At 43.3% G+C, this 26,317-nt stretch overlaps 1 protein-coding gene across 3 annotated transcripts in view; it reads left to right on the top strand.

Moving 5' to 3' along the window:
• GCNT2 (glucosaminyl (N-acetyl) transferase 2 (I blood group)) overlaps positions 1 to 26,317 on the top strand; it is a 108,295-nt gene that overhangs the window by 30,299 nt on the left and 51,679 nt on the right. Inside the window, exon 1 of one of the 3 annotated variants that reach the window (XM_029943715.1) lies at positions 19,981 to 21,563. The exons of 1 other annotated variant lie outside the window; for it this stretch is intronic. In XM_029943715.1, coding sequence (XP_029799575.1) covers positions 20,639 to 21,563 — 925 coding nt within the window. In that variant the 5' untranslated portion in view covers positions 19,981 to 20,638. Of the gene's footprint in view, positions 1 to 19,980; positions 21,564 to 26,317 lie in introns of those variants that run through there. One more of the 3 variants, XM_029943713.1, reaches the window with a different exon arrangement.

Here is a 26,317-nt window from a genome sequence, read left to right as displayed (position 1 = left end):
CACATTTTAAAAGAAGAAAAACATGGATTTAGGCTGGTGTTAAATGTCTGGTTACTGTGACAGATGGATGATCGGTCTATTCAATGTCAGATCAATATAAGAAGACCAAGGGCGGGGGGTGCCTGGGTGGCTCAGTCAGTTGAGTCTCCGTCTCTTGGGATTGAGCCATGAGTTAGATCCCACACTGAGCCCCGAGTTGCGTGCTTTGTCAGAGCAGGGCCTGCTTGGAATTCTCTCTCTCTGCCCTTCTCTCACACACTGTCTCTCTCCCTCCCTCTCAAAGTAAATAAATAAGCTTAAAAAAAAACAAGGAAAGAAAAGAATCTTTCACCCCTCTTCTCCCTCCCATTTCTGGCCCTAGAAAAAGAGATAAGATAAGAGACCAAGATTGATGTGCAGATATAAGAAAGGAAACCATTCTTGCTCTAGGTTTGTGGTACAGTATGCAGGCATCTGCCCCTCAGAGCAATACTACAGCTCTGTGTAAATCACACAGCCTCTGGGAGCCTCAAATCTCCCCGGCTACCAAAGTGAAAGCCCAGGTAAGAAGACTTCCTTACTCTCTGCCTATGCCCCTCCTTGCAGGGGACACAACGCCCAGAACCATGTAAACACTTTGCACACAGCTATGAGGAATTTGTAGGAAGGTGGAAATGCTGGTGACCCTAGATTCGCGGTTGCCCATTAGCCATGATGAATGCATTCCACGTCCTTTGGAGGCAAGAGCTCCACCAAGAGCATCCTCCAGGGAGGAAGCCACCCACATTCCAGGGTCAGTGGTCTGGCAGGTCTGATTCTACAGAGGGTGGTTTTAGGATAATATGACGTTTCCCGCAGCTTTGCCTCCTTCCTTTCTTACATGCTGATGGCATTCTGGTTCAGGGAGAAAGCATAAGGATAGCCTGCTTGTATGTGGGACCTTCATGAATTACAAGGTATTAAAAAAAAAAATCATCGGGGGCTCTTGGGTGGCTCAGTTGGTTAAACATCCAACTCTTGGTTTCTGCCCAGGTCATGATCTCCTGTGTTCATGGGTTCAAGCCCCAGGTAGGGCTCCCTGCTGATAGTGCAGAGCCTGCTTGGGATTCTCTCTCTCCTTCTGTCTCTGCCCCGCCCATGCTCATGCTCTCTCTTTCTCTCTCTCTCTAAATAAACAAATAAATAAAATAAAAATTATCAAATGCTCTAGCCCATGCTGGATGTCTCCATCTTCAAACACAATGTAAAATCCAATCACACACTCAAGTAACTCTTATCTTGTCTATTTTTCTAGAACTGGAAATGGGAGGGAGAAGAGGGGTGAAAGATTCTTTTTTTTTCCTTGTTTTTTTTTTAAGCTTATTTATTTACTTTGAGAGGGAGGGAGAGAGAGGGTGTGTGAGAGAGGGGCAGAGAGAGAGAATTCCAAGCATGCCCTGCTCTGACAATGAGGCACCCAACTCGGGGCTCAGTGTGGGACCTAACTCATGGCTCAATCCCAAGAGACGGAGACTCAACCGACTGAGCCACCCAGGCACCCCTCCTTGGTTTTTTTTTTAATATTGATTTGACATTGAGAAGACTGATCATCCATCTGTCATAGGATTTTATGCTTGAGTATTTTTTGGGACTTAAAATTTGGTATGTGAATCTGGTCCTTCATTACCAGATAGCTTCATTAACCGTATCAGCTTTTTTTGGTGGGGGGGGGTAGTGCATGTGAGCAGGGAGGAGGACAGAGGAGAGAGAGAGAATCTTAAGCAGGCTCTTTGAGTGTGGAGCCTCACGCAGGGCTCTATCTCACAACCCTGGGATCATGACCTGAGCCAAAATCAAGAGTCAGATTCAACCAACTGAGCAACCCAGGCACCCCAGCTCTTCTATGTTCAATGTCATGTTATAAAAGGAAAAGTTCTTCAGTAAGTATAGCATCAACATCGCTTTTGCAAAATGTGCAAGTACAAGAAGTGCAGTTCCTTTCCTCTCTCAAAAGTTCCTTCTCTCTTGCACCTAACATCCTAAAATAAAGTGGTTGTATTAGAAAGACCATGTACAGGTACATTAGGTTCCCCAAATCACCCACAACAGTCACAGGACCAAGGAAATGACTAATACCCTATAGTTACATGACATCAGAAAACCAAGTGAAAATAGTTTATGAGACTCAATAGAAAGAATATTCACAGAGGTGGCACCAAATTACATAGCTTCACCTGGCTTTTTTTGTTTTTTTCATGTGTTTCTATTGAGAAAATGATTTCTCTTTTGATCTTCAACCCTTGGGCTTTTTCCATTCTGCATTAGAATTAGAAGTGGTGCTGAAACAAGCCAGAAAGAGGCCCCAGTCTCACATCCTTCTTCAGGGGAGGCCAGGCAGAGTGACTATCAGCCTTTTCTGTGTGGCTCTTGGACAGACAAATAGTCTAGACCTCTTCCTTCTGGCCATATTCTCAATGGAAACTCTCTAGGAGCACAAATTGAGAGCAATATTCCACCTTGAATTCTGGTGCATGGTTAGATTTTCTAACTGATCAGATCTTTGTAATCATTTGTCTGCACCACCTTAAGAAACCACCATTTTCTCTAACTTTTCTGGTTTTTCCTATCGCATTGCCTTTGGTCTACCTGCCCCATGGTGAAATGCCAGAGGTCATTTTGATTTTTGCTTTCAATCTTGTGAAATGGCTTAGTATCCACAGAAACAGCTGCTGGGCTTCTTTCTTGCAGTCCATTCCCATAGCTAAATTGTCTTCTGGTCCCACTTCAGGGCCAACCCATCTCTAACGGGAAGACACAACTGCTACTTTTTTTTTCTAGCTACTGCCCCCCCTCCCCCTACATAAGTTTATTCTTTTGAATTTTTGCTTGTGCATTCATCACTCTGACCTTTCTCATGCTGTGAGGTTTCATCCTCCATAAGAATGTTTTCATTTGCCTCTCTTCCTTTTTCCATTTGTATACATTTTTTTTCAGAGGACCTTCTTCAAATAAATTATCTCAGCCTCAGAAGTGACTACACAATCACATTTCCTCATTTTTCAAATCTAAAAATAGCATGTTTCCTACTTCGATTTATTTTGCTTTTTTAACTTTGAGTTTTATTTATATATGCACATTCTTTGGGAATGTGCACAAGCGACAGAAACACAACTCAAAGTTGCTTAAATAGACACAAGAACCTCTGGGTCACAGAGGTGAGATGCCCAAGAAAGGGCTCCACAAGAAGCTGGATCAAGAGTGAAAACAACATATTCAGGACTCTTTCTGCCAGATGGTCTCTCTGTGGTGTGAAAAACTGTCCTCTGTTTGTTCAGAGCTAAAGAGGGGATCCCAGGTATGGGACTCCCAGTGTTACAATCAGGAAAGTCCCAAGTGAACTGGGACCAGTTGGTCACTCTCACTTCCTGTGGTGGCCCCCTTCAGACAGACTCTCCCCATCTGGTATCAGAGATGGCCACATGTAGCTCTAGTTACTTGGTTCTGACAGTTGGCACTCCTGGGGAACAAGAAAGTCCTTTCCCTGAGAGAGAAGTTCTAGCAACAAGTTTAGGGGAGACCTCAGAATTGTCTTGCTTCATCCAAATTACTATCCCTGACCAAATCAAGGGGGTGAAGAATACTGACCAGCCTTTATTGGGTCACTTTTCCCAGGGACAGGCTACAGTGAAAGATGGATCCCTAGGGTGAAACTGGTCAGACTAAAGCACACTCCCCACTGCAAAATGGTTCCTTGTCCTGTAGGTAGAGAGTTCATGAGCATCTCCATCTGGTATTAAGATAAGATCTAAAGCTTTCAGCCCTTGAACAATTGTAACTTGGAGAATACCAATTAAATTACTTTTGTGGAAGTGATGTGATCTCAATAAACATACCCCTTTTGTCTCATCAAAACATTTTTAATAATGTTTCTTTGTTCTATTTGGATAGTACTTATTTTGCAAAAGTACTTGTGCAATCTCTTTTTTAAGTCTTATAAGACCCCTATAACAGAAGACTACCATTCTCATTTTGCAGAAGAGAAACTAAGAGTAAAATATATGACTTACCCAAGCACAAATATTTCATATAACCTAGGAAGAAATAAAAAGAAAAAGAAACTTCTGGAGGAAGGAGCAGTAAGATCTGGGTTATACATTTAGATTAAATTATACCTGTTTTTATGAATCCTTCGTTAATCATTGCAAAAACTGCTAGTGTCCAGAAGATGAGCCTTAGCTAATTCTGAGTCTTGTTGAGCTTGAGGAATGGTGTATAAAGGGACCCACCCAGGAATATTCTCTCTTGTTCCTTAAGTCATCTGGTCAAAGATTAGCCCATCTTTCTGGAACTCAGGGCTTTTTTTGTGTGAGCAGGAGGCCCAGGAAAGAGGAGGGGACTGTTCCCTGCCCATCTGCCCCCTCTGGGTCTGCATTATCTGAGCTTAGTCTTTTCAAGATCTTGTCTGGTCAGTATGGAAACGCACACTTTGCACATTTTACCGGGAGGTGAAGATGAAATCAGAAGGGTTGAGTAACATGCTTTGCTCCAAAAGCAGGAGGCACAGTGAAGTGAGTGGACACGAGGAGCGCCTCAAATCCTATGCACTCAGAACACAACTTACACAGTCACCTTTGTGTGTCCTTGAATCCCACAGTGATCATGTGATCATCTCTCTCCTTGAGAACCTTCAAATGGATCCACATCACCCCCAACATAATGCCCTAGCCCCTTCACTGGGCACAAGGCACTCATTGCAGTCTAGTCTCTTAGACTTTCCAGCACCTTCTCTCACTGCATGCCCCATCCCATAGTGTACTCTAGCTCCACAGGCTGACTTGTGAGTCCCAAATGTACCACTTTCCCCTCCCTGCCTCAACCCATGCCAGTCTACCTGACATGATACTCTGGCTTTTTCTCCTTCTCCCTCATTTGACTAACATGTGCCTTTCTTCTAAGAGTCAGCTTCCAGTCCCATGGACTCACTCCTCCTGTATCACACTGTACTATTATTAGTCTTGCAAGGCTATGTTTGTGTCCCCGGTGGACTTTGAGACTGAGGTCCAAAGGTAGAAGCCACACCTGTTAATTTTTTTCTCTTCATGCCTAACACAACCTCTGGTACCTAAGCAATGCGCAACACAATGGAGTCTCAACTTATAATCATTTAACTTCCACAAACTCAACTATATACATGCACACACACCAGCCCACACAGTGTGTAAATTTAAGTGGTTTTGGCCATCCCACCTTGCCTTCCATTCCATGCAATTCGTCTGGGGTTTAGAGTGATGGTGGATTCTGCTTATTCCCAAGACGGGTCTCGCTTCCCAGGGCTGTCTAATGTTAAAGATACAGTGTACATCTCATAATGTACTTCCTCAGTATGGAAGAAGTTCCAGCCAACTTCTTCATCTGGTGCTTGTGAGAAAAAACTACCATCTGGATCAAGAAAATCGGCCACGTTGGAATGATGGAGACTGTGTCATCTTAATGTGGCACATTCCCAAGGGATTTCTCCAGAGGAATTTTGACTATCTGTTGTCTCCTCTGTACACTCTGACTTTGCAACCTAAACTCCCTAGAAGATGTATACATTTCTTACAATTGAATTTATTGTACATTTATTGTATAAATATATGCATTTATTATATATGTATACATTTATACAATACATTTATGTGAATGTACTATAGACATTTATTGTATAAATGTATACCTTTCTCTATATATACTTCCATACAACACTTGGTGCTTGTCACAACAAATGCACTCCTTACCCTTCATCACCTACTTCCCCCATCTTCCCACTACCTCCCCTCTGGTGACCACCAGTTTGTTCTCTATAGCTGAGAGTCTGTTTCATGGTTCGCCCCTTCTCTCTTTTTTTCCCTTTGCTCATTTGTTTTGTTTCTTAAATTCCACACATAAGTAAAATCTTATGGTATTTGTCTTTCTCTGACTCACTTATTTTGCTTAGCATAATACTCTCTAGCTCCATCCATGTCATTGCAAATGGCAAGAGTTCATTCTTTTTTTATATAGCTGAGTAATATTCCATTATATACAAGTACCACCTCTTCTTTATCCATTCATCTGTTGATGGACACTTGGGTTGTTTCCATAATTTGGCTATTGTAGATAATGCTGCTATAGACATCAGGGTACGTGTATCCCTTTGACTTAGTATTTTGTATTCTTTGGGTAAATACCTGGTAGTACAATTTCTGGATTGGAGGGTAGTTCTACTTTTAACTTTTTTGAGCAACGATTTCAACATTATGTAAAGGCTGTCATGTTGCCAAAAGCGTTAAAGGGCATTGCTTTTACAATCCCTCTTTAAGGAACTTGTATTTAAATGGATAATCCTGGTCATTTCATATTCTTGGTTACTGACTCTTGAGACTTGGTTAATAGTTGATTCTAGAGTCACTATTCTGAGAGAAAATTCAGAATTAAGGGAAATTTTAATTTTCAGTAAATATCCCCCTTGAGTCTTTCCTCAGCTTGCTTTTTGGCTCTTACAGTTCTTTCTCACTTGGTGAGTCACATCACTGTTTGGGTTCTGATGAATCATAACCCTGCCTCATGCTCCCCTGGCTGTCTCCCACATTCCTCCCTATCTTTTGGATATCTCTTCCTGAGGCTCCCACTGGCACCTGCTGGTATGTTCCCCCTTCCACCTCCCTACGCCCCACAGACTCACTTCTCCAGAATCTCTGTGCCTGGCACCACTGTTCTTTCCTGTTAGCGACTGCTTTCTGCCCCCTATCTAATCAGCACATTCTGTACATTCTGTCTGGGATGGTTTCTAGCGAGTATCACCCAACTTGCTCCTATCACTGCCCCTCTAGCTCCAGCCGGTCATGCCTCTCAAATAGATCGCTAGACCCGTCCAAGTGTGCTCTCTAGCCCAGGTCTCTCCAAACCCTTCTAACACTTGACATATTTTTCTAATGGAGCAATGGCTCTAAGAATAACTTCTCAATCTCAGATGCTTCAGGGAGTTCCCACAGCTTATTGATTTGCTCAGTATAAACATCTCAACATGGCATGTTGGATATCAACATATTCCTAGTAGATATCACCTCATTATCACCCAGATCACCTCCCTGTCCATTCCCACTGCTGAAAAGGATATTCCAGAAAAACCACCTGTCTTGTGTTCCTGCCTTTGGCACTTTTCTTCAGGTCATTCTCTCTCTGCAGGGGCCATTCTCCATCTCTCCCATTTGAATAATGGCCTTAATATGTCTGCTTAATATGACTTGTCATTTAGGAAGCTTTTCCTGATCTTTTTGTTTGTTTCTCCCAATTATATACTTTGTAAACCTTTATTGTCACGTGTGCATGTCATTCTGTAATTTTCTTTACATTATAATTATGCATGTGAATATCATATTACCCTGACTGAACCATAATCTCTTTTGGGGTCTCTTCTGTTTTTGGCAGCCCACCATGGGTGAGCATCCAGATAAGAATAGTCATTGAATTGACTTAAATGGAAAATAAATCTTTAATTACAGTGAAAATTTTTATTTTTATTTTATTTTTTAATGATATTTTGGTCTTTCATGATTCAGATTATCATTTATTTTTTTTATTTTTATTTTTATTTTTTTCACATAATATTTTGTTGTCAAATTGTTTTCCATACAACACCCAGTGCTCTTCCCCATAAGTGCCCTCCACCATCACCACCACCTCTTTTCTCCCCTCCCCAGTGAAAAATTTTAGATTTAGATTTAGCTAGTTTAGATGATCCCAATTTTGTTGGCAACATCCAAAGCATTATAATTAGGAGCCAATTGAACATATGCCTTCTTCTTTCCATCAGGCCTGATCTGGGTGTTGACCTTGGCCATATCAAGGTAATAGAGTTTCTTCACAGTGTGTTTAATCTGGCACTTGTTGGACTTGACATCCACAATGAACACAAGTTCTTCTTCTTCTTCCTCCTCTTCTCCTTCTCCTCCTTCTCCTTCTTCTTTTGTGACTGTGAACACCTTTCAGCGCACCTTTCTTGGCCTTCAAAGTCTTTGCTTTGCCTTTGACTTTGGGAAGGACAGGAACTTCCTTCACCTTCAGCACCATCTTTGCGAAAGGCAGAAATAATTTTTTTATTCAAATATAATTAACATGCAGTGTTGTATTAGTTTCAGGTGATCAATGTAATAATTCAACAATTCTGTACATTATTCAGTGCTCATCAAAGTGTGCCCTCGGGTGCCTGGGTGGCTCCGTTGGTTAAACATCTGCTCAGGTCATGATCTCATGGTTTGTGAGACTGAGTCCCCATCAGGTTCTGTGCTGAGTGTGGAGCCTGCTTGAGATTCTCTTTCTGCCCCTGCACTGTGTGCGCATGCACTGTCTCTCCCTCTCAAAATAAATACATTACTTAATTTTAAAAAGATAAGTATATTCTTAATTCCTTTTATCTATGTCACCCATCCCCCTCACCAGCTTTCCCTCTGGCAACCACCAGTTTGTCCTGTGTATTTAATTAAGAGTCTGAGTTTTTGTCTTTCCTTCTTTCTTTTTTCTTAAATTCCAAATATGAGTAAAATCATGTGGTATTTGTCTTTCTCTGGATGACTTATTTTACCTAGCATTATACCTTGTAGGTCCATCTGTGTTATTACAAATGGATTTTATTCTTTTTGTGGCTGAGTAATATTCCATATATATGTATACTACATTTCTTTATCTGTTCATCTATAGATGCACACTTGGGTTGCATCTGTGTCTTGGTTATTGTAAATAATGCTGCAATAAGCATAGGGGTGAATATGCCTTTTCAAATTAGTGTTTTGTTTTCTTTTCTTTGGGTAAATACCCAGTGGTGGAATTACTGGATCATATGGTAAGTCTATTTCTAATTTTTTAGGAGCCTCCGTACTGTTTTCTATAGTGTATGCACCAATTTGCATTCCCATTAACAGTGCACAAGGGTTTTTTTTTTCTATATATCCTTGCCAATATTTGTTATACCTTGTGTTTTTGATTTTAGCCATTCTGACACATGCAAGGTGATAACTCATTGTGGTTTTCCCTTAATTTTTTAATTTAATGTTTTTTATTTGAGAGAGAGAGAGAGAGAGCTGTAAGAGAGAAGGGCAGTGGAAGAGGGAGAGAGAATCCCAAGGGGGCTCTATGCCCAGTGCAGAGCCCAGTGTGGGGCTTGATCCCAAGATCCTGAGATCATGACCTGAGCCAAAATCAAGAGTCAGACCCTCAACCTGCTGGGCTACCCAGGTGCCCTCAATGTGGTTTTGATTTGCATTTTGCTGATGATTAGTGATGTTGAGCATCTTTTCATGTGTTTATTGACTGTATTTCTTCTTTGAAAAAATATCTCTTTGTATTCTCTGCCCATTTTTTAATCAGATTGCTTGGGTTTGTTTTTGTTTTTGTTTTGGTGTTAAGTTGTATGTGTTCTTTATATATTTGGATATTAACTCTAATCAAATATATCATTTGCAAATATCTTCTCCCATTCAGAATGTTGTCTTTTGTTCTGTTGGTTTCCTGCACCATGCAAAAGCTTTTTGTTTTGGTGTAGTTCTAATAGTTTAATTTTGTTTTTGTTTCTTTTGTTTAAGGAGACATAGTAGAAATAATGTTTCTACAGCTGACGTCAAAGATATTACTGCCTATGCTTCATTCTAGGAATGTTATTGTTTCAGGTCTAACATTTAGGTATTTAATCCACCTTGAGTTTATTTTTGTATATGGTGTAAAAAAGTGGTCCAGTTTCATTCTTTTACATGTAGCTGTCCAATTTTCCAGCACCACTTGCTGAAGAGGCTGTCTTTCCTTCATTGTATATTAGTCCCTCCTTTGTCATGGATTAATTAACCATATAAGTATGGGGTTATTTCTAGACTTTCTGTTCCATTGACCTGTATGTCTATTTTTGTGCCAGTACCTACTATTTTGATTATAGATTTGTAGTAAATCTTGAAATCTGGGATTGTGACATCTTCAGCATTGTTCTTCTTAAATGGAAATGATTTTTAATATGCCCCTCAACCCTGTTGCTCAGTCATCTGGAAATTGTCATCCCTCCACGCCATCACACACACACACACACACACACACACTAGGTTATTTTGCCATGCTCTGAGGGATCAGCTTCAGATAGCATTTTCTAGACATGTTCAGTCCTCCTTCTGGAACATTTTCTGAAGTCCTTTCTACTCCTGGTCAATAGCAATGGCACTGTTCTTTCAGTTTTTCCAAAGCATCTTGCTCACCGTGGGAATGCTTCACAATGCCAACTTTATTTGGGAGCAGTACTGGCTCAAGCCAGACTATGCTTCAATCCGAGGTTCATCATCCCTGATCTCACCAAATTGGTGCCTTACTTCACACCATAGAAGTGAAAAGAACAGCCCAACAGCAGAAGCCCCTGCTTTAAAGAACATATCTGGGTTTTCATAAGACTACTAAGACTACTTATTTGATAGAATTAACTCATCAGTTAGTGAAGCAAATAACCTTGCTATGATTTTTGGTGTTTTTTTTTTCTTTTTCCAGAGGCTTGGAGTAGACAATTTGCAATCTTAGAAGGTTATATCCAGAGGCACTTGGGTGGCTCAGTCAGTTGAGCGTCTGACTGTTGATTTCAACTCAGGTCATGATCTCATGGTTCATGAATTCAAGCCTGTGTCCGGCTTGAATTTGACGGTGGGGAGCCTGCTTGAAGTTCTCTCTCCCTCCCTCTCTCTCCACCTTTCCCCTGCTCTTTCTTTCTCTCTCTCAAAATAAATAAACTTAATGAAAGAAAAAAAGAAAAAAGAAAGTACATCCAAAGCAGTAAATATACTAGTCACTTTCCGATCTAATCATGTGTTAATGTCGTTTCTCAGTGCCAGAGCTGCCTACAAGCCCATCTTCCTCTCAACCCCTGACCTGCAGAGTGTATCATATTCTTTCTTGAGCTGCTTTTGGTCAAAGCCATGAGCATCAGAAGGTTTTCCCCGAAGTATATTTACCCCAAACCCACATCAGTGCCATGTTTTCCGAGAATAGATGGACGATATTACTTCCCTACAATCTTTCTTTTTCAAGCCAGATTTAAAAGATCAGAACTTAACTGCAAACATATTGAAAGATGAAGCTACCATTTTTTTTTTTTTTTTTTACTAAGCAAATCGGAGATACTCAGGTCATCCTAAGGCAATTAGCTTCCCATCATTATTGGTCTCTTCTAGATGCTTCCTCTTGCGCTATTCCCATCCTTAGCCCCCTCCTCACAGGATTCCTCCTTCATGAAAATCTGGGATTCTGTCTTCAATTCAAGTCAGAGCTCCTTGGGGGTCTACAGAAGGAAAGCCCTCCTGCTTGGGACTCCAAACACTCTCCCACGTCCCTTGTGAAAACTGCCCAGTTTAGACCCTGAAGTCCTGATAGGATGTTGGGTGGTCTTCTGGAGAGCCTGCTTACCCCTCCCTCAAATGGTTCTCTAGGACTTTGGTCTGTCTGAGCCGACCGCCCTGCACCCCACCTCCAAGCCTTCTTGATATTTGTCTCTGGTCAGTTATCCTACCACATTTTGGACTTTCCCCTGCACTTAAGTGAATTTAACAAAACTCCCCAGTGCAGTTTTCCTGTAAAAACAGCCTCCTCTTTATTCTGAGAAGAATCTAGAATAATCACAGCATTTAGAGCTGAAAGAAGCCTAAGGGAGCATCTAGTTCCAATTTGTACTAAACTTGTACCAATTTGGAAATTGAGAGTCTGAGAGATCAAATGGCTGGTTGACTCTGCTGCTCTCTTAAATGAGTTAACATTTCCTGGCTTTACTGCCCATTTATTACAAATGTTAAAATAAGCGTTTGCATTCATAAGACCCCCATACTTTTCTGTTAGCCTCCTTCTAGCAGAAAGAAGACCTCTCCAGTCACATGTAATGTGGAGGGGAGGGGACTTCAGATACACTTAACACTGTGATAACAGCTATTTTCCTTTTAGGTTGTTTCTTCATTATATAGGTTGTGCCTAAGACATTCTACCCACTGCCGAACATCTGTGTAGAATAACGTATGTGGGTTCATTTCAGTTCACTGTAAAGCTGTCCAACAAACAATAATCATTTTGTCTCCACACCTTAGTGATTTGGGATATGTAAGCAAGGGTTGTATAGGTTTTATGCACTACACTTTGCAGACTTTTGATGATTTGCATGCTCTCTCTACTCCTTCCACCCAGATCAATGGTTTAGACATTTCTTTTCCTTCCACACTCATCAGTTATTGAATACTCTTTTTTTTTAATTTTGTTTAACATTTTAATTTATTTTTGAGATGAGACATAGAGAGAGACAGAGTGTGAACAGGGGAAGGGCAGAGAGAGAGGGAGACACAGAATCCGACACAGGTTCCGGGCTCTAAGCTGTCAGTACAGAGCCTGACGTGGATATCAAACCCACAAACTGTGAGATCATAACCTGAGTCAAAGTCAGACATTCAAGCCACTGAGCTGCCCAGGTACCCTGAATACTCATTTGTCAACTGTTTTTCAGCTGTGAGTGGGTAGGACTGCTGGTGTCTAGGGTGATCAATTCATCCTGGTGTGCCGAGGACTTTCCTAGTTTTAGCACTGATGATCCCACTTCCTGAGAAATCTCTCAGTCCTGGGCAAACTGGGGCAGATGGTCACCCTAAGTGCTACCCTAAACACATTTCTGCTTGCTTCCCAATGCCCAGATCATCTTGGGATCAAGAACTGATGCCTTAGGTAGTTGTGTTCCACAGCACAGCACTGATCAATAATTGGAAAAATGTTACCATCAAAAGGACTCAGTTCTGCAGATTCCAAAACACTGAAGACACATCGAAGGGTAGTGATAGAAGCTATGCTATCGGTCACAAGGGCCTTAACCAAAGCAGACTGGGACCACACCTCCTCTATTTATAACAAATTCCCCCACCCCTTTTTTTTTGAGAAAAGAGAGAGTTTAAGGAAATCATTTCAAGGGATAAATTGGTGAACATGAAATCTGAATCTAAAATCACTATAATCAGTGGGAGAATCAAATGCAAAGATCTTTAGTAACATTCAAACACAGGACACATCTCAGAGACAAATTTGTTGGGCTTTAACATTTAGAAAAGAAGAAATGTCTGCTTCTTTGGGATTGATCCAAGCCTTCTGCCCTAATAATCTGTCTAAGCTCAAGTTAATGACAGGTTCTGTGGGAAAGAAGCTAGCAGGATAGTGGATTAAATAAACTGAACACAAGTCAAGAATTTAATAGAGCTATTAAAAGTAGAAGTTGGAAGAAGCCACTCCCTATTTCTATTTTAAGACTGTTTTGTTTCCACTTATTTGAAAATGTTCAAAAGATAAAGAGTATCTTCAAGATACAGATCTCTGGCAGCTGCTGAATGATAAGATAGTGGGTCTTAGTAGAAGTACCAACCCCTTGCAACATGAGGTTGACATTTAAAACCTTGGAGGTGGGCACCTGGGTGGCTCAGTCGGTTAGGCGTCCGGCTTTGGCTCAGGTCATGATCTCACGGTTCGTGGGTTCGAGCCCCACGTCGGGCTCTGTGCTGACAGCTCAGAGCCTGGAGTCTGCTTCGGATTCTGTGTCTCCCTCTCTCTCTGACCCTCCCCTGCTCGTGCTGTCTCTCTCTCTCTCTCTCAAAAATAAATAAATAAGACATTAAATAAATTAAAAATTAAAAACAAAACCATGGAGGTGGTTTGGAGGCAGCTGGTAGGACAAGGGTAACGGAAGAATATCCCAGATATGGACAGACCTTGGATATGCAAATTCACTACATGAATTTGTCCTCTTTTTCTCAAAGGAGACATTTGGAAACCAAAACGTTGTATAGAAAGACAGACAGTCATCTATTCTGTTCCTTGAAATTTAACAGAATATAACCAAAGATAAGATGTTTGTGTTTCTCTTTTGGTTTTTGCTTTTGTTTTTTTGTTTGGGCAATTGACCCCAGATGGGGAAGAACTTTGCTACCCCAAGAAGGCTTCTAAGGAAGTAGAAAAGGGAGTGTGATCCCAGAAGAGTGAGGTAAGCTAGGGTGACCACATGTGGAAGAGCAGGAGGAGAAGACGTAGAAGAAGCCTTCATAGCCAGATTTACTTTCCACCACTAGATAGACTATTCCTTTAAAAATTGGGAAACTAAGGCAGAGTGATCCCAAGAGACTTTTCCAAGGTCACATAAGCAGCAGAGCTTTGTTTAAACTCTGCTCCAGGGGCGCCTGGGTGGCTCTATCTATTAAGTGTCCAACTCTTGATTTGGGCTCAGGTCATTATCTCGCATTCATGAATTCAAGTCCTGCATCAAGGTTCTATACTGACAGCAGCGAGCCTGCTTGGAATTCTCTCTCTGCCTCTCCCTCACTGGTGCTTTCTGTCTCTGTCTCTGTTTCTCTCTCTCTCAAAATAAGTAAAGTTAAAAAACAATAAAATAAAGTCTTAAAAATAAAAAGCAACCCTGCTTCAAAGCCTTGGTCTTCCCCCACCTGGCTATGTATCTGTCTCTAACATAACCTTTTTGTGGGGTGATTCAGCAGGCTGGCCCTCTGAAGAGGTAGCCATTTGGATATGATTTGGAAATACAGGCTGAAGAATCTCAAAGTGTAGCTGCCCCTCTTTGGGGCAGGGAAACAGGGCAGAAGAGGCCAACGCCACCCATGATAACAGTGACCTGAAGACTCCTGCCTATCCTTTGGGATCAGGTGGCAGAATGACCCCTCAAACACAGTCGTTCTGTTTCACTGTTCAGCACCTCGTCAGGTAGCTGGGGCAGGTAGTCTCCTAGGCGAACCGAGTTTGCTAATGGAGAGATGCCTTAAGACTGTTGCGTGATTGTTCTGTGCAGGGCATTGTTCTAAGCTCTTTTCATGTCCTGACCTATTTTAATCTCCTTAGAGCCCTATAAGATCAGTCTTCTTAATACCTCCGTTTTATAGAAGGGAGGAAACTGAGGCATACAGTCCAGTGCTGTGCACTAGGATCCGGATGGTGGACGTAAAGAGGCTTCATTCAGGTGTAAGGATGACCACTATTACTATTTGGCCCCATTTCACATTTCTTTATCTGGAAAGATACAGAAACTCTAGGTAATTGCAGAGGCTCCCATATTGCAAAACAGAGGCCTGGAGGAACATGACTGAGGTCTAGAACAGAGGTCACCAAATTATGCAGCGCCCATGGGCCAAATCTCATCCATTTCTGGACTTTCCACAAGCTGAGAATGACTTCACCTTTTTAAATGGTTCAAAAAACTCAAAAGAAGACTGTCTAGTGACATGGAAGTTATATGAACTTGAGATATCAGTGCCCATAAATAAAGACTTAGCCAGACACAGGCACACATTATGGCTACTTTTATGCTGTGGTAGCAGAAGTGAGTGGTTATTACATCAGAAACCAGATGTCTCACAGACCTAAAATATTTACTACGTGGCCCTTTATAGAAAAAAAATGCTGATGCTTGATATGGTATCATGTGGTTGACATAATTGCATAATACTTTTAGGGAAAATTTGTGTCGTAATTGTGAGTTTATTAAATAATTGAAAGTCTCCCCTTTTCTGCAGAAAATGATTAATTTAAAAAAATCCTCCACAAATGACATTTTTAAGTAGACTGTGCAGCAGGTATGCATAAGATAGATAAATACATTTATATTCCTTTTCACTAAATGTTTGTACTCTGCTTGTTTTCGGAGACGGTCTGGTTGACTCAATGTTTGCCCTGATCTTTAAGATTGTCAAGCCCTTTCATAGACATTAACTTATGTGATAGTTTACAAATGCTGGGGGTATTCATTGATCGATAGTAATAAAATGATCACTGATCTGTTCGAATGCCAGCCATCCTTTAATTGAATGGTCTTGCAGTGCTCTGCTTCCGGATTTTTTCCTGAACCAACTCATCCGCAGTCTGTCACCTTTCTGACAACAGGGTGCCTGTGCGTCCTTGTGCTACATGTGCTACATCCCTCTTTGAATTTGTGACTTAAAAAAATGTTTATTTTTGAGAGAGAGAGAGAGAGAGAGAGAGCACATGAATGGAGAAGGGGCAGAGAGAGAGGGAGATGGAGAATCCCAAGCAGGCTCTGAGCTCTCAGCACAGAGCCCGATGTCGGGCTTGAACTCATGAACCGTGAGATCATGACTTGGGCTGAAACCAGGATGCTTAACTGACTGAATCCCCCAGGTGCTCCTTAATTTGTGACTTCCTACCTGCTTAGTTCTGTGTAACTTTGTTATGACTGCCTCTATACTAAGAGCTCATGGTTCAAGACTCAAGGGGGGGTTCAAAGTACCTGACCTTTGATGCTTAAAACAAAGATGAAAATTTTACATCTTTAAGGCGAAATGCAGCCTTCCGGGTGCATGTACATGCTTGTACTTGTGTTTTAAAAATCACTTAGGTACCTGGTAACATTCAAAGAGCTTGGAAATTTTTTTTTTTAGTGTAAAATTCAAATTTCTCATTTCTCTTAAAATATTTGAAGAGCGGGGCGCCTGGATGGCCCAGTCAGTTAGGCATCTCACTTGGGCTCAGGTCATGGTTTAGCAGTTTGTGGGTTCAGGCTCTGTGCTGACAGCTCAGAGCCTGGAGCCTGCTTCACGTTGTGTCTCCCTCTCTCTCTGCCCCTCCCCCCCTCAGGCTCCTTTTCTGTCTCTCAATAATAAACACTAAAAAAAATTTTTTTTTAATATTTCAGAAGGCAGCATTATTGGCCAGAGAGGCAGCTGGTTGCTGTAGGGGGGCACTTGCTTTAGGCTCTTTCCTGCGGTCCCCACCCTCTCTCTGTGTCCTCTGACACCTTGCCCAAGTGTGAGCTGCCACTTGTGAACCTACTGGCCCTGTCTTTCCCTTCCTCCTCCAGCTTCACTTACTATTTTCATTTATCTTCCTATATGACATTCGAGTGCGTGAATCCAGCCTGCAAATTTGTGATCATTGTTTTGGTTGCTGGGAAATCTCTTCTTGTTTGTTTTCTGTGTCTCTCATGTAGCCAAAGCATGTTGCCAGACTGACACAGAATGGTAGACACTAGGCGGAAGTGAGGGGGACCAGTCAGAAAGCATTGCAGGGACTCAACCGCAATAATTAAGCCGAGAGGAGCAATCCTCGGTAAAGAAGTATAAGCCCTTGGCAAAGAGTCAGGCCCGGATTCCAAGCCCGCCTCTGCGGAGAACCAGACCAGCATTCCCGTTTACCCCTCATGGCTCAGCTGGGGCTGACACAGAGCTCCTGGGTTACTAGGAATTAAATTGACTGTAGGGAAAAAAGATCCCACCGTGTGCGGTGTTCTCAGAAACCTTTAGGTTAGCCTCGCCTTTTGTTTTCTTGTAGAGCTGAGCTGAGGATGTTTTGTTAGCTGCCCCCAGGGCTATATCTCCTCATTTGTGATGTTAAAGATTATCCTGAGGGCAGAGAGAGGTGAGGAGTGTGAAACAAAATGCCCCCCGGACCACAGTTTTCAGTAGGTGAAGCCAACTGGAGTGAACGGAGCAGAAATAATGTATTGGTTGGAAGTTAATGGCTTAGCCCGCCCAATTATTTGCTGGAGGAAAATGTCAGTTCAGTTGCCACAGATACCAAGCAAAACAAACCTACCCGCTGGGCCAACTGCTTCAGGGGCATCACATTGTAATCTCAGGTTGCTCATCTGAACCGTTGTAAATAAGGCAGGACAGACCAGAGAGGTGTTTCCTGGGCTGTGCTGTTTGGAGCTGTAAATCACATCAAGCCTCTCGCAGCCCCGTTGGCAATCTGCTTTGACTAAATTATGATGAAAGATGTGTTGAGTTTACTTTGTATTGGCCTTCCATTGGGGATGTCTTGTAGGGTTAAGGATCCAGGCAAAAAGAGGGGCAAACCACCCGAATCTGTAATGAGAGCCATGCCTCCCATCCCCCACCCTGCAACCCCGCCTCCCCCCAAGTCCTGCCAAGGATGTATTTACAGAAAAGGATGTGGCTCTACTAAGAATGAAGGGAAGTGAAGGCATCCAAATGGGCTATTCAATTCTTGCCTTCCTGTGGCATATTTCTATTTTGTGTCTGGGGTGAAGGGGGAGAGGGATGGGGAAGGAAAGGAGTGGAATTTAACGTCCCCTCTTTTTCAGTGGAAATAAAACAACCCACTGGAAAGCCCTAAGAGGGTAAAGCTTTCTCTCTGCCATTACTAAGAACGGAAGTCAAAATATCAGTTCATTAACAACGACCGAAATGTTGGATATTCTTCTAAAGAGAAACAATAACAATCATTGGTAATGTTTATTGATCATATATGATCATAAACACAAACCCTGAGCAAGAGTCATCTCTCTCTCTGTTTTTTAAGGTTATTTATTTATTGAGAGAGAGAGAAAGCAGGGGAGGGTCAGAGAGGGAAGAAAGAGAAAATCCCAGGCAGGCTCCACACTGTCAGTGCAGAGCCTGATGCCGGGCTCAAACTCACAAACCGTGAGATCATGACCTGAACCGAAACCAAGTCTTCACCAAGAGCTTAACCAACTCCAGCCATCCAGGTGCCCCGAGAGTCATTTCTTTTTATATTCTTCCCAACCACGTGAAATGGAAACCACTGTGACTGTCCATCTCACAGATGAAGAATCCAGGGCTAAGAGGGGTTCAGGAACTGTACCCTGGTCTCTCAGCTGGTCAGTGATCGGCGGGGATTTGAAGCCAAATGGACTGGCTCCAGCATCTGGACTAGGGAGCTGCAGAGTGAGGCTTTCTGGCTTCTCTCCAGCTGAATGACTTTGGAAAAGAATATTCTTCTTGGTCTCTGTTTCCTTATCTGTAAAATAAAGGGTTGTATTAGATGATCTTTAAGGTCTTTAAGGGGGTGCCTGGGTGGCTCAGTCTGTTAAGCGTCAGGCTTCGGCTCAGATCATGATCTCATGGGTTTGTGGGTTCGAGCCCCGTGTCGGGCTCTGTGCTGACAGCTAGCTCAGAGACTGAAGCCTGCTTCTGATTCTGTGTCTCCCTCTCTCTCTGACCCTCCCCTGCTCACGCTGTCTCTGTCTCTCAAAAATAAATTTAAAACACTAAAAAAAAAAAATTAAGATCTTTAAGGCCCCTGCCATCTCTTTGGGTCTATTTCCAAATCAGTATCCATCTCCTCCAAGCCACTGTTGTCACTCATTAGGTCAGCCAATTACAGTAAGCTGGGGGTGGGGGTGGGGCACAGGAAGGGGGCAAGGAGATCGCCGCATCATACACCCAACACTTTCCTAACAGCGTCATCACGTCCTGCCCAGACAGGTAGGATGTCTGGGTGATTACGGGACTGAGGTGGCAGCCAGCATTTTTAGCATGCCGCTGTGACTGCCCCAGTGGATTTTGTGGTTGGATCAGTCCTTTTCCCCCAGGAGCATCCTTACCGCCCTCATGGGTCTGCGAGGCACTCCACACTTGCCTGGTGCTCCAGGCATCTGGCCCAGGTGAGCTCTGACAACCCTTCTGTAATGTGACCAGACCTGCTGGGCTTCTCTTTCTTCCCGCCTCCCCTGAATTACACCAAGTGATACTTCCAGGAATTTTGCAGCAGTTCTGAAGCCTTTGTTCTTTCTTCCGAATAAGGAAGTGGGAGAGGCAGCTTGGTGGGAAGGAGACTTCTTTGAGTTCTGTGAAATGAACTCACGTCTGAAGATGTCAGACTTTCCAAAAGACCTAGACCTATCGCAGATAAATAAATACCGCGTTGACAGCTCAAGTTATCTGAAGCTCTGTGTGAAACGGGAACCAGCTTTTGCTCTCTGGGAACAAGGACTATCACGTTTCTGTCTGGTGCACAAACTAAGGTGTGTTTGTTTCATTTATGATTTATGTCATCCACACGGACCCTTCAATGTTACAAGTCACTTCTGGGTTTCTTCTGCCATACCTCAGAGGTGTAATTCTTTTTTTTCCTCTTCCCATAGCCTACACAGACTCTGGTATATAACACCATGGGAAACTGATTTCATCCAGGAAACACGGACCACACCAGACCTTTTTTTTCCTTTTCTTTTTTTTTTTTTTTTGCTGTTGATAATCTACTTAACATGTGTTACAAGTGCATTTTTTTAATTTGTGTCTGTATACCCAGAGGTAGAAACAACACTGACATGCAAAGAGAGGGGCAGAGAGACGGGCAGAGAAATAAATTTTCCCGAGGGGCAGTGGTCTTACACCTTGTGATTTCCGCGGGCTGCTCGCAGATTGCGGGGCTCCCCGGGAAAAGTTAGGAGCCTTTGCTCTAAAAGGCGAGGGGGAAGCCTGAGAAGACAAGGGAGACGGTATCGGAATAGATTGGATGCAAGAGGGGGCGGGGTGAAGCCAGGGAAACTCAGCCCCGGTGCAAAGGACCCGTCATTCCATTGCATAAGGTAATTTGCTAAGATCCGCCACTTGCATTTCGTATGCAAATGCGAAGGCCTCTGGGCGGGGCGGAGCGCGGCCGGGTGTCTGCACCGAGGGTCGGCGGAGCCCGGCCAGCCCGGCCAGCATCTCTTCTCCGGCCGGCGCCCCAGAGGATGGACGCCACGCGGAAGCAGCCAGTGAATAACTGAAGCTGGGGCGCTTGAGATTCGAGATTGCGAAGAGCCGTCCGTTCAGCCTCCTCACGCCTGAGGTTTCAGGGACTGGTCATTTCTCCATCCCTGGAGAGAGATTCCTTCCCCAACGAAGTGAAAATAATGAGCTTTTGGAGGTATTGCTGTTTTGCTTTCATTCTGCTCGCTGTGGTGGCTTTGGTGATACTTTACAGTAGCCAGCTAAACGTGCCCAGGAGTTTCGGGAAGCTGAATAGCTCCAGCCAAAGGTATTTTCGAATGCAAGCCTGTGATGACGCCTTAGAAAATAAGTCAACTTTTTTGTGGGGCAAGACCTTGCCATCCCCTTTGGGAAGCGTCCCTTGTAAGGACTACCTGATCCAGAATCACTACATCACAAGCCCCCTGTCGGAAGAAGAAGTCGCTTTCCCTTTGGCTTATGTCATGGTCATCCATAAGGACTTTGGTACTTTTGAAAGGCTGTTCAGGGCTGTCTATATGCCCCAAAACATCTACTGTGTTCACGTGGATGAGAAAGCCCCAGCTGAGTTCAAGGAATCTGTATGGCAGTTACTGACTTGTTTCCCAAATGCTTTTGTTGCTTCAAAGATAGAGCCTGTGGTCTACGCAGGCATCTCCCGGCTCCAGGCTGACCTGAACTGCCTGAAAGACCTTGCAGCCTCCAAGGTGCCGTGGAAATACGCCATCAACACGTGTGGGCAAGACTTCCCCCTGAAAACCAACAAGGAGATAGTGCGGTATCTGAAAGGATTTAAAGGGAAAAACATTACCCCAGGGGTGCTGCCCCCGGATCACGCAATTAAGCGGACTAAATATGTCCACCGGGAGCACATAGGCAAAGATGGCTCTTTTGTGAAGAATACTAATATTTTGAAAACCTCTCCTCCACATCAGCTGACCATCTACTTTGGCACTGCCTATGTGGCCCTCACCAGAGAGTTTGTCAACTTTGTCTTCCATGACAAAAGGGCCATTGATCTCCTACACTGGTCAAAAGATACTTACAGCCCTGATGAACATTTCTGGGTAACACTTAATAGGATCCCAGGTATGTGCTGATTTCCATTCCAATGTTTTCTTATTCACAGAGTGGGTTCACTAACATGGAACTCTTCTAAGAAAATAGCCCCACTTGAAATTATTTGGAAAAAAATTTTAGCGCATAGAAAACTCTTAGTCTGGTTGCTTTTTTTGTGACAGTTTAGTGCCAGCTCTTTTGTCTCGTAGCTATGTGCAACCTAGTGATCTAAGAAGTATGTGCGGCTTCAGGACGTCTGGCAAAACTGTCTTTGATCACGTACCACACAGTTTACTGACTTGCAGCTCAGTCTTTTGCTTTTGTTTTTGTTTTAGCTGAGTTATAAATGACAAGTGCTAGCTCGGTCTTGTGAATGAACGGTTTTCTTAGCCCTCGAGAAGCACAGCTATAATGTGATGGAATTGATTTTTAATAAGCATTCTAGAATTTATGGGTTCTAATAGGTAGTGTTTCTTTCAGAGCGTGTCACAGAGCATTACAGTGATCCTCAAAGTCATCACTCCGAGTTGATGGGGCTGTTTTCAGAATCTTAGAATCTTCTTTGGATGTTGATGAATGATCTCTTCAGTGAAATGTCTCTAGTCTAAGATCTGATCACGTACCCAGGTCTCAACGGACTGGGTTCAACATAAGCAGTCTGATACGGTGTTGCCTAGAAGAACTGGGTAGAATGAATTGGAACAGACAGAATCGATCAACAGCTGGGGTCGAGCCAAAGTAAATTCTCAATTTTGAAGTCACAGATCATTAGAAATGCCAGTTCGCAGCCCCTTAGTTTCATATGCTGTTAAGTCTTTTCCATTTTATATGATAATCTGGAAGGAGGTCCAAGGGGTGCCAGGCGACTGGAGGCAGAAAACAGCACCAAATTCCCTCTTTGATTCAGCACTGAGAAGCTTTTCAAAGTTCTGTTGTCCGTATGTCGCCTGAGAACACCTGTGTGATCTGTCGCACCTGTCGCTGGTAATGCCTCCATCAGCTGGTTTCCACTGTTGTACCAGCCCAGCACGAGGGTGGCCCAGTGCCTACCATGTGTGAAATCACTCCCTGATCTTCCATGTAGGATTACTGGTGACACATTGGAGTGTTTGAAGCCACTTTCATCTGAAAGTAGATTCATATGGCTACTCATTTCTCAATCACTCACTCCCCATTCCTAAGAGCCAAACTGGAGTCATGGTCACAGAAGTCTGGCAAGGAGACTGGGAACAGAGACATACACTATCCCATGAGCTACTACTTTGTAGGAGCAGGAGTAAACCATAGTGTAGTGCATGTTCATCCTGATTATTTACAAATGACTATCATAAACGCATGTAAATATATGCTATGTGGCATCTACTGTTGGTTTTTGTTGGTATAGTTTGCTGCAGATGTATGTGCTGCATCATTTCTTTTAATTAGGAGAAATGGTCATTGTACTCCTCATGAGCAGAGGAATAAAAGGAGATTTAGAGAAAGACCAAAGTAACACGTTCATCTTTACATGGTTTGTCTAAGCAAAGATGAGATCTAATCCTGAATTTGTGTGACCTGAAGTTTGAATTTGCACCAGGAAAGGAGGGAATAATCATTTCATCCTTCCTGTATATCTGAAGCAAATTCCCTGCAGAATCCCAGAAAGGAGACAGGACAGGGGACAGGTGCCAGGGGAAATATGGGGGGGGGGGCGATGGAGGTAAGCTCTAGCTGACCACGTTAAGCTGGAAATAAGGTTAGCAGGATTATGGAGTGTGTGTGTGTGTGTGTGTGTGTGTGTGTGTGCGCCTGCGTGTGTGTGTGTGTGTTGGAACACGGGTTACATGCGGAGGCTTAGCAGGGCCGCTGTGCTAACCGGCGTTGTGGGAAGGTATTCTTGCTGGAACTGATCACCAGCCCCACACAGCTTCTGTGCCAGCTCACTCAGTCCCCAATCTGGAAGTGGCTTTGATCTGGCTCTTCCTCCTATGAGCCAGTGGAAATGGCCAGTGTTCTTACAAAAGGCTGGAGGGTGGGGGAGAAACAATCAGGCTGAGACTCTGAACCTGATCACTGTGCAGCATCTCGAGGACTTTGTCCTCACAGTGAATAGAAGTCTCCAAAAATTAATGGAACATTTTGACATTTCTATTTTCAGCAGTCAACAAATATTTATTTAGCCCTTTGTTGGGCCAAGCACTGTTCCATGGACTGAGGGTGCCTTTTGTGAAAAGACAGACACGACCTCCAGGAGTTTGTTTCAGGATTTGTAATTGTAATATATTGGACTAATTTCCCCCCACTCCAGTCACTCAGAGAATATGTTTTCCCCCCTGAATATCTGTCCCTGGTTTTTTTTTTTTTTTTAGTGCTTTTTGTTTATTTTTGAGAGAGAGAGAGACAGTGTGAGCAGGGGAGGGTCAGAGAGAGAGGGAGATACAGAATCCGAAGCAGGCTCCAGGCTCTGAGCTAGCTGTTAGCACAGAGCCCAACGTGGGGCTCGAACCCACCAATTGTGAGATCATGACCTGAGCTGAAGCCAGACGCTCTCAACAGCCGGCGCCCCATCCCTGTTTTTAATACATTGTTTTTAAAGTTCGCTTTCTAAAAAACAGGAAGTGTATTCGAAAGGTGTCAAACCTTTTTATTTTGCACTCCATCAGCTCCTGATAGATTGCTCCTTATATATCCTGCCCGAGATATTTTGCTACATTTACAGACAATAACGTGAATGAAAACATCATGCTCGGAAAACAGTACACATCCTTTCCTTTCTAACTGAGGTGAAATCGGCATAGAACATGATACCAGTTGCAGGGTACAGCATAAGCATTTGATTTATGTACACACTGCAAGGTGATCACGGGAAGAAGTCTAGTTACCACCTGTCCCTATACAGTTAACCACCTTTCCCCATTTTACCCACCCCCAGCCCCTCCTTTTCTGATACCCACCCATCTCCTCTCTGTATTCTGTGAGTTTCGTTTTGTCTGTTCATCTTTTTAAAATAGTATTTTGTCCATTTATTTATTTATTTATTTTTAAGAAATCCCTCTACCCAGTGTGGGACTCGAACTTACACGCCCAAGATCAAGTCACATGCTGTACCGACTGAGCCACCCGGGCACCCCTACATAAATATCTTTTTATCACAAAAATACGCAGAAGAAAAATGATCTTTATAGCAGGTCCCCTGTTGTCTGTAAGTGAGAAAGAAAAGACTATACGATGTGATCCTTGTTTACACAGGTCATAGGCCGACATGTGGGAAGCTACTTTTAACTTAAATGCTTTAGTTTTTCTTGTTTTGAAGCATTTTGTAATCTGGATCCAAACGATTTTGTGGGACGAAGGCCCCAGAGGATCTTTGTTTCTGAGACTCCGGCAATGTTGAGTGCACAGCACTCTCTGATAGGTTAATAGAACACCTGTCGTTTCCTTGCTTAAGGCTTGGCAGTCAGTGGCTTTTCATTATCTGGAGGATCAGGTTGAAGTTCTGAATGTGACCTGACCTCCATGACCTGACTCCTCCTCCCCTCACCCTTCCCTGACCCCTCTCTCTACCTTCATTGCTTTTTACTTGATGCCTCAAACTTTATGTTCCAGCAACTACTTGGCCCTATGCACTTTTGCAAGTTTCACCTAACTCGGAGTGTGAGGGTGCTTTTTGTGACATCTTCTCTGGGATATCCTTTCTACCATCTCTGTCTGACTAACTCCTATTCATCCTTTATAACTCACCTTGGACGGCAGTCTGGAAGCCATTCCCCAACCACCCACCTCCCAAATGGTTGGTAGTTGGTACTCCAACTCTGGGTTCTCTTATACTGAACACCCCTGCTGCCAGCATTGGATTATAATTTCTTGCTGAGTGAATATCGCCTCTGCCCTACCTCCTCAGCATTCTGGTTCCTTAAGGCTAAGAAATACGACCGCCATATTTGTCTTCCCCACCTCTGCCCCTCACCACCACCTATGGCTGTGCCTGATTTGAGGTTATGTAGCTTGCTGGGTTGTTGTGGGTTAGGCTTGGGGAAGGGCTAGATAGTTAGGAGAAGATTGGAAGGATGTATAGAAGTGTCCTGCATCTGGGTGGGGTGGCAGTAATTTGTGATAGTAAGGATTAGAGAAACCGTAGGTAAGACACCGCTTGGAGGTATAATTCCACCATAGCTAGGCCAACAAAGATAAAGGTATCAGGAAGACCTTGTAGAACTGGCAAGCCCCAAGGTTCCAGTTGGAATGTTATTAAAGAAAGGTTCCTCCTTAGAAGAGCTGGTCTCCAGGTAGCCACCCTAGGGCCATCCTGCCGTCGTATCTGATTCCCAGAGAAAGCACCCGCACCCTTTGCGGATGCCTGCAGTTCGTTTCCATCTTACGTGCACCTGGTTTGAGTTTCTCCCCCAACTTGGAACCCATCCAGCCCCTCTGTTAGTAAAATACCTGGTCTGCTCCCTGTTCATGCAGCAGGCTTCTACTTACTGTCTCCATTTGATCCAGGCTGCCTCTTAGCTACTGGATTAGGAAAACAAAAAAAAAAAATGGGTATAAGGAAATGAAAGGTTAAGAAAAGACAACAATAGAAACTTGAAACATTTCTCCAGGTGTAGCTCCCAGGAGATGTAAACACTGAGCTATTTAGAAGGTATGTGTTCTCTAGGGAAAGATTACCGATCCCTTAAATCTGGGCGTGGCTGGATCAGTCCCAGTGTTTTTCAAAGTATGCATTGTGTTCTCTGTACATCAGCCTAAGTTTAGAAATCAGTTTCTAGAACCACAAAGGATGCATTCAGTTGTGTTGACTG

This window comes from Suricata suricatta, chromosome 7 (genome assembly GCF_006229205.1).
Source record: "Suricata suricatta isolate VVHF042 chromosome 7, meerkat_22Aug2017_6uvM2_HiC, whole genome shotgun sequence".
NCBI classification, from domain to species: Eukaryota; Metazoa; Chordata; class Mammalia; order Carnivora; family Herpestidae; genus Suricata; species Suricata suricatta.
This window is presented reverse-complemented; position numbering and strand designations above follow the sequence as displayed.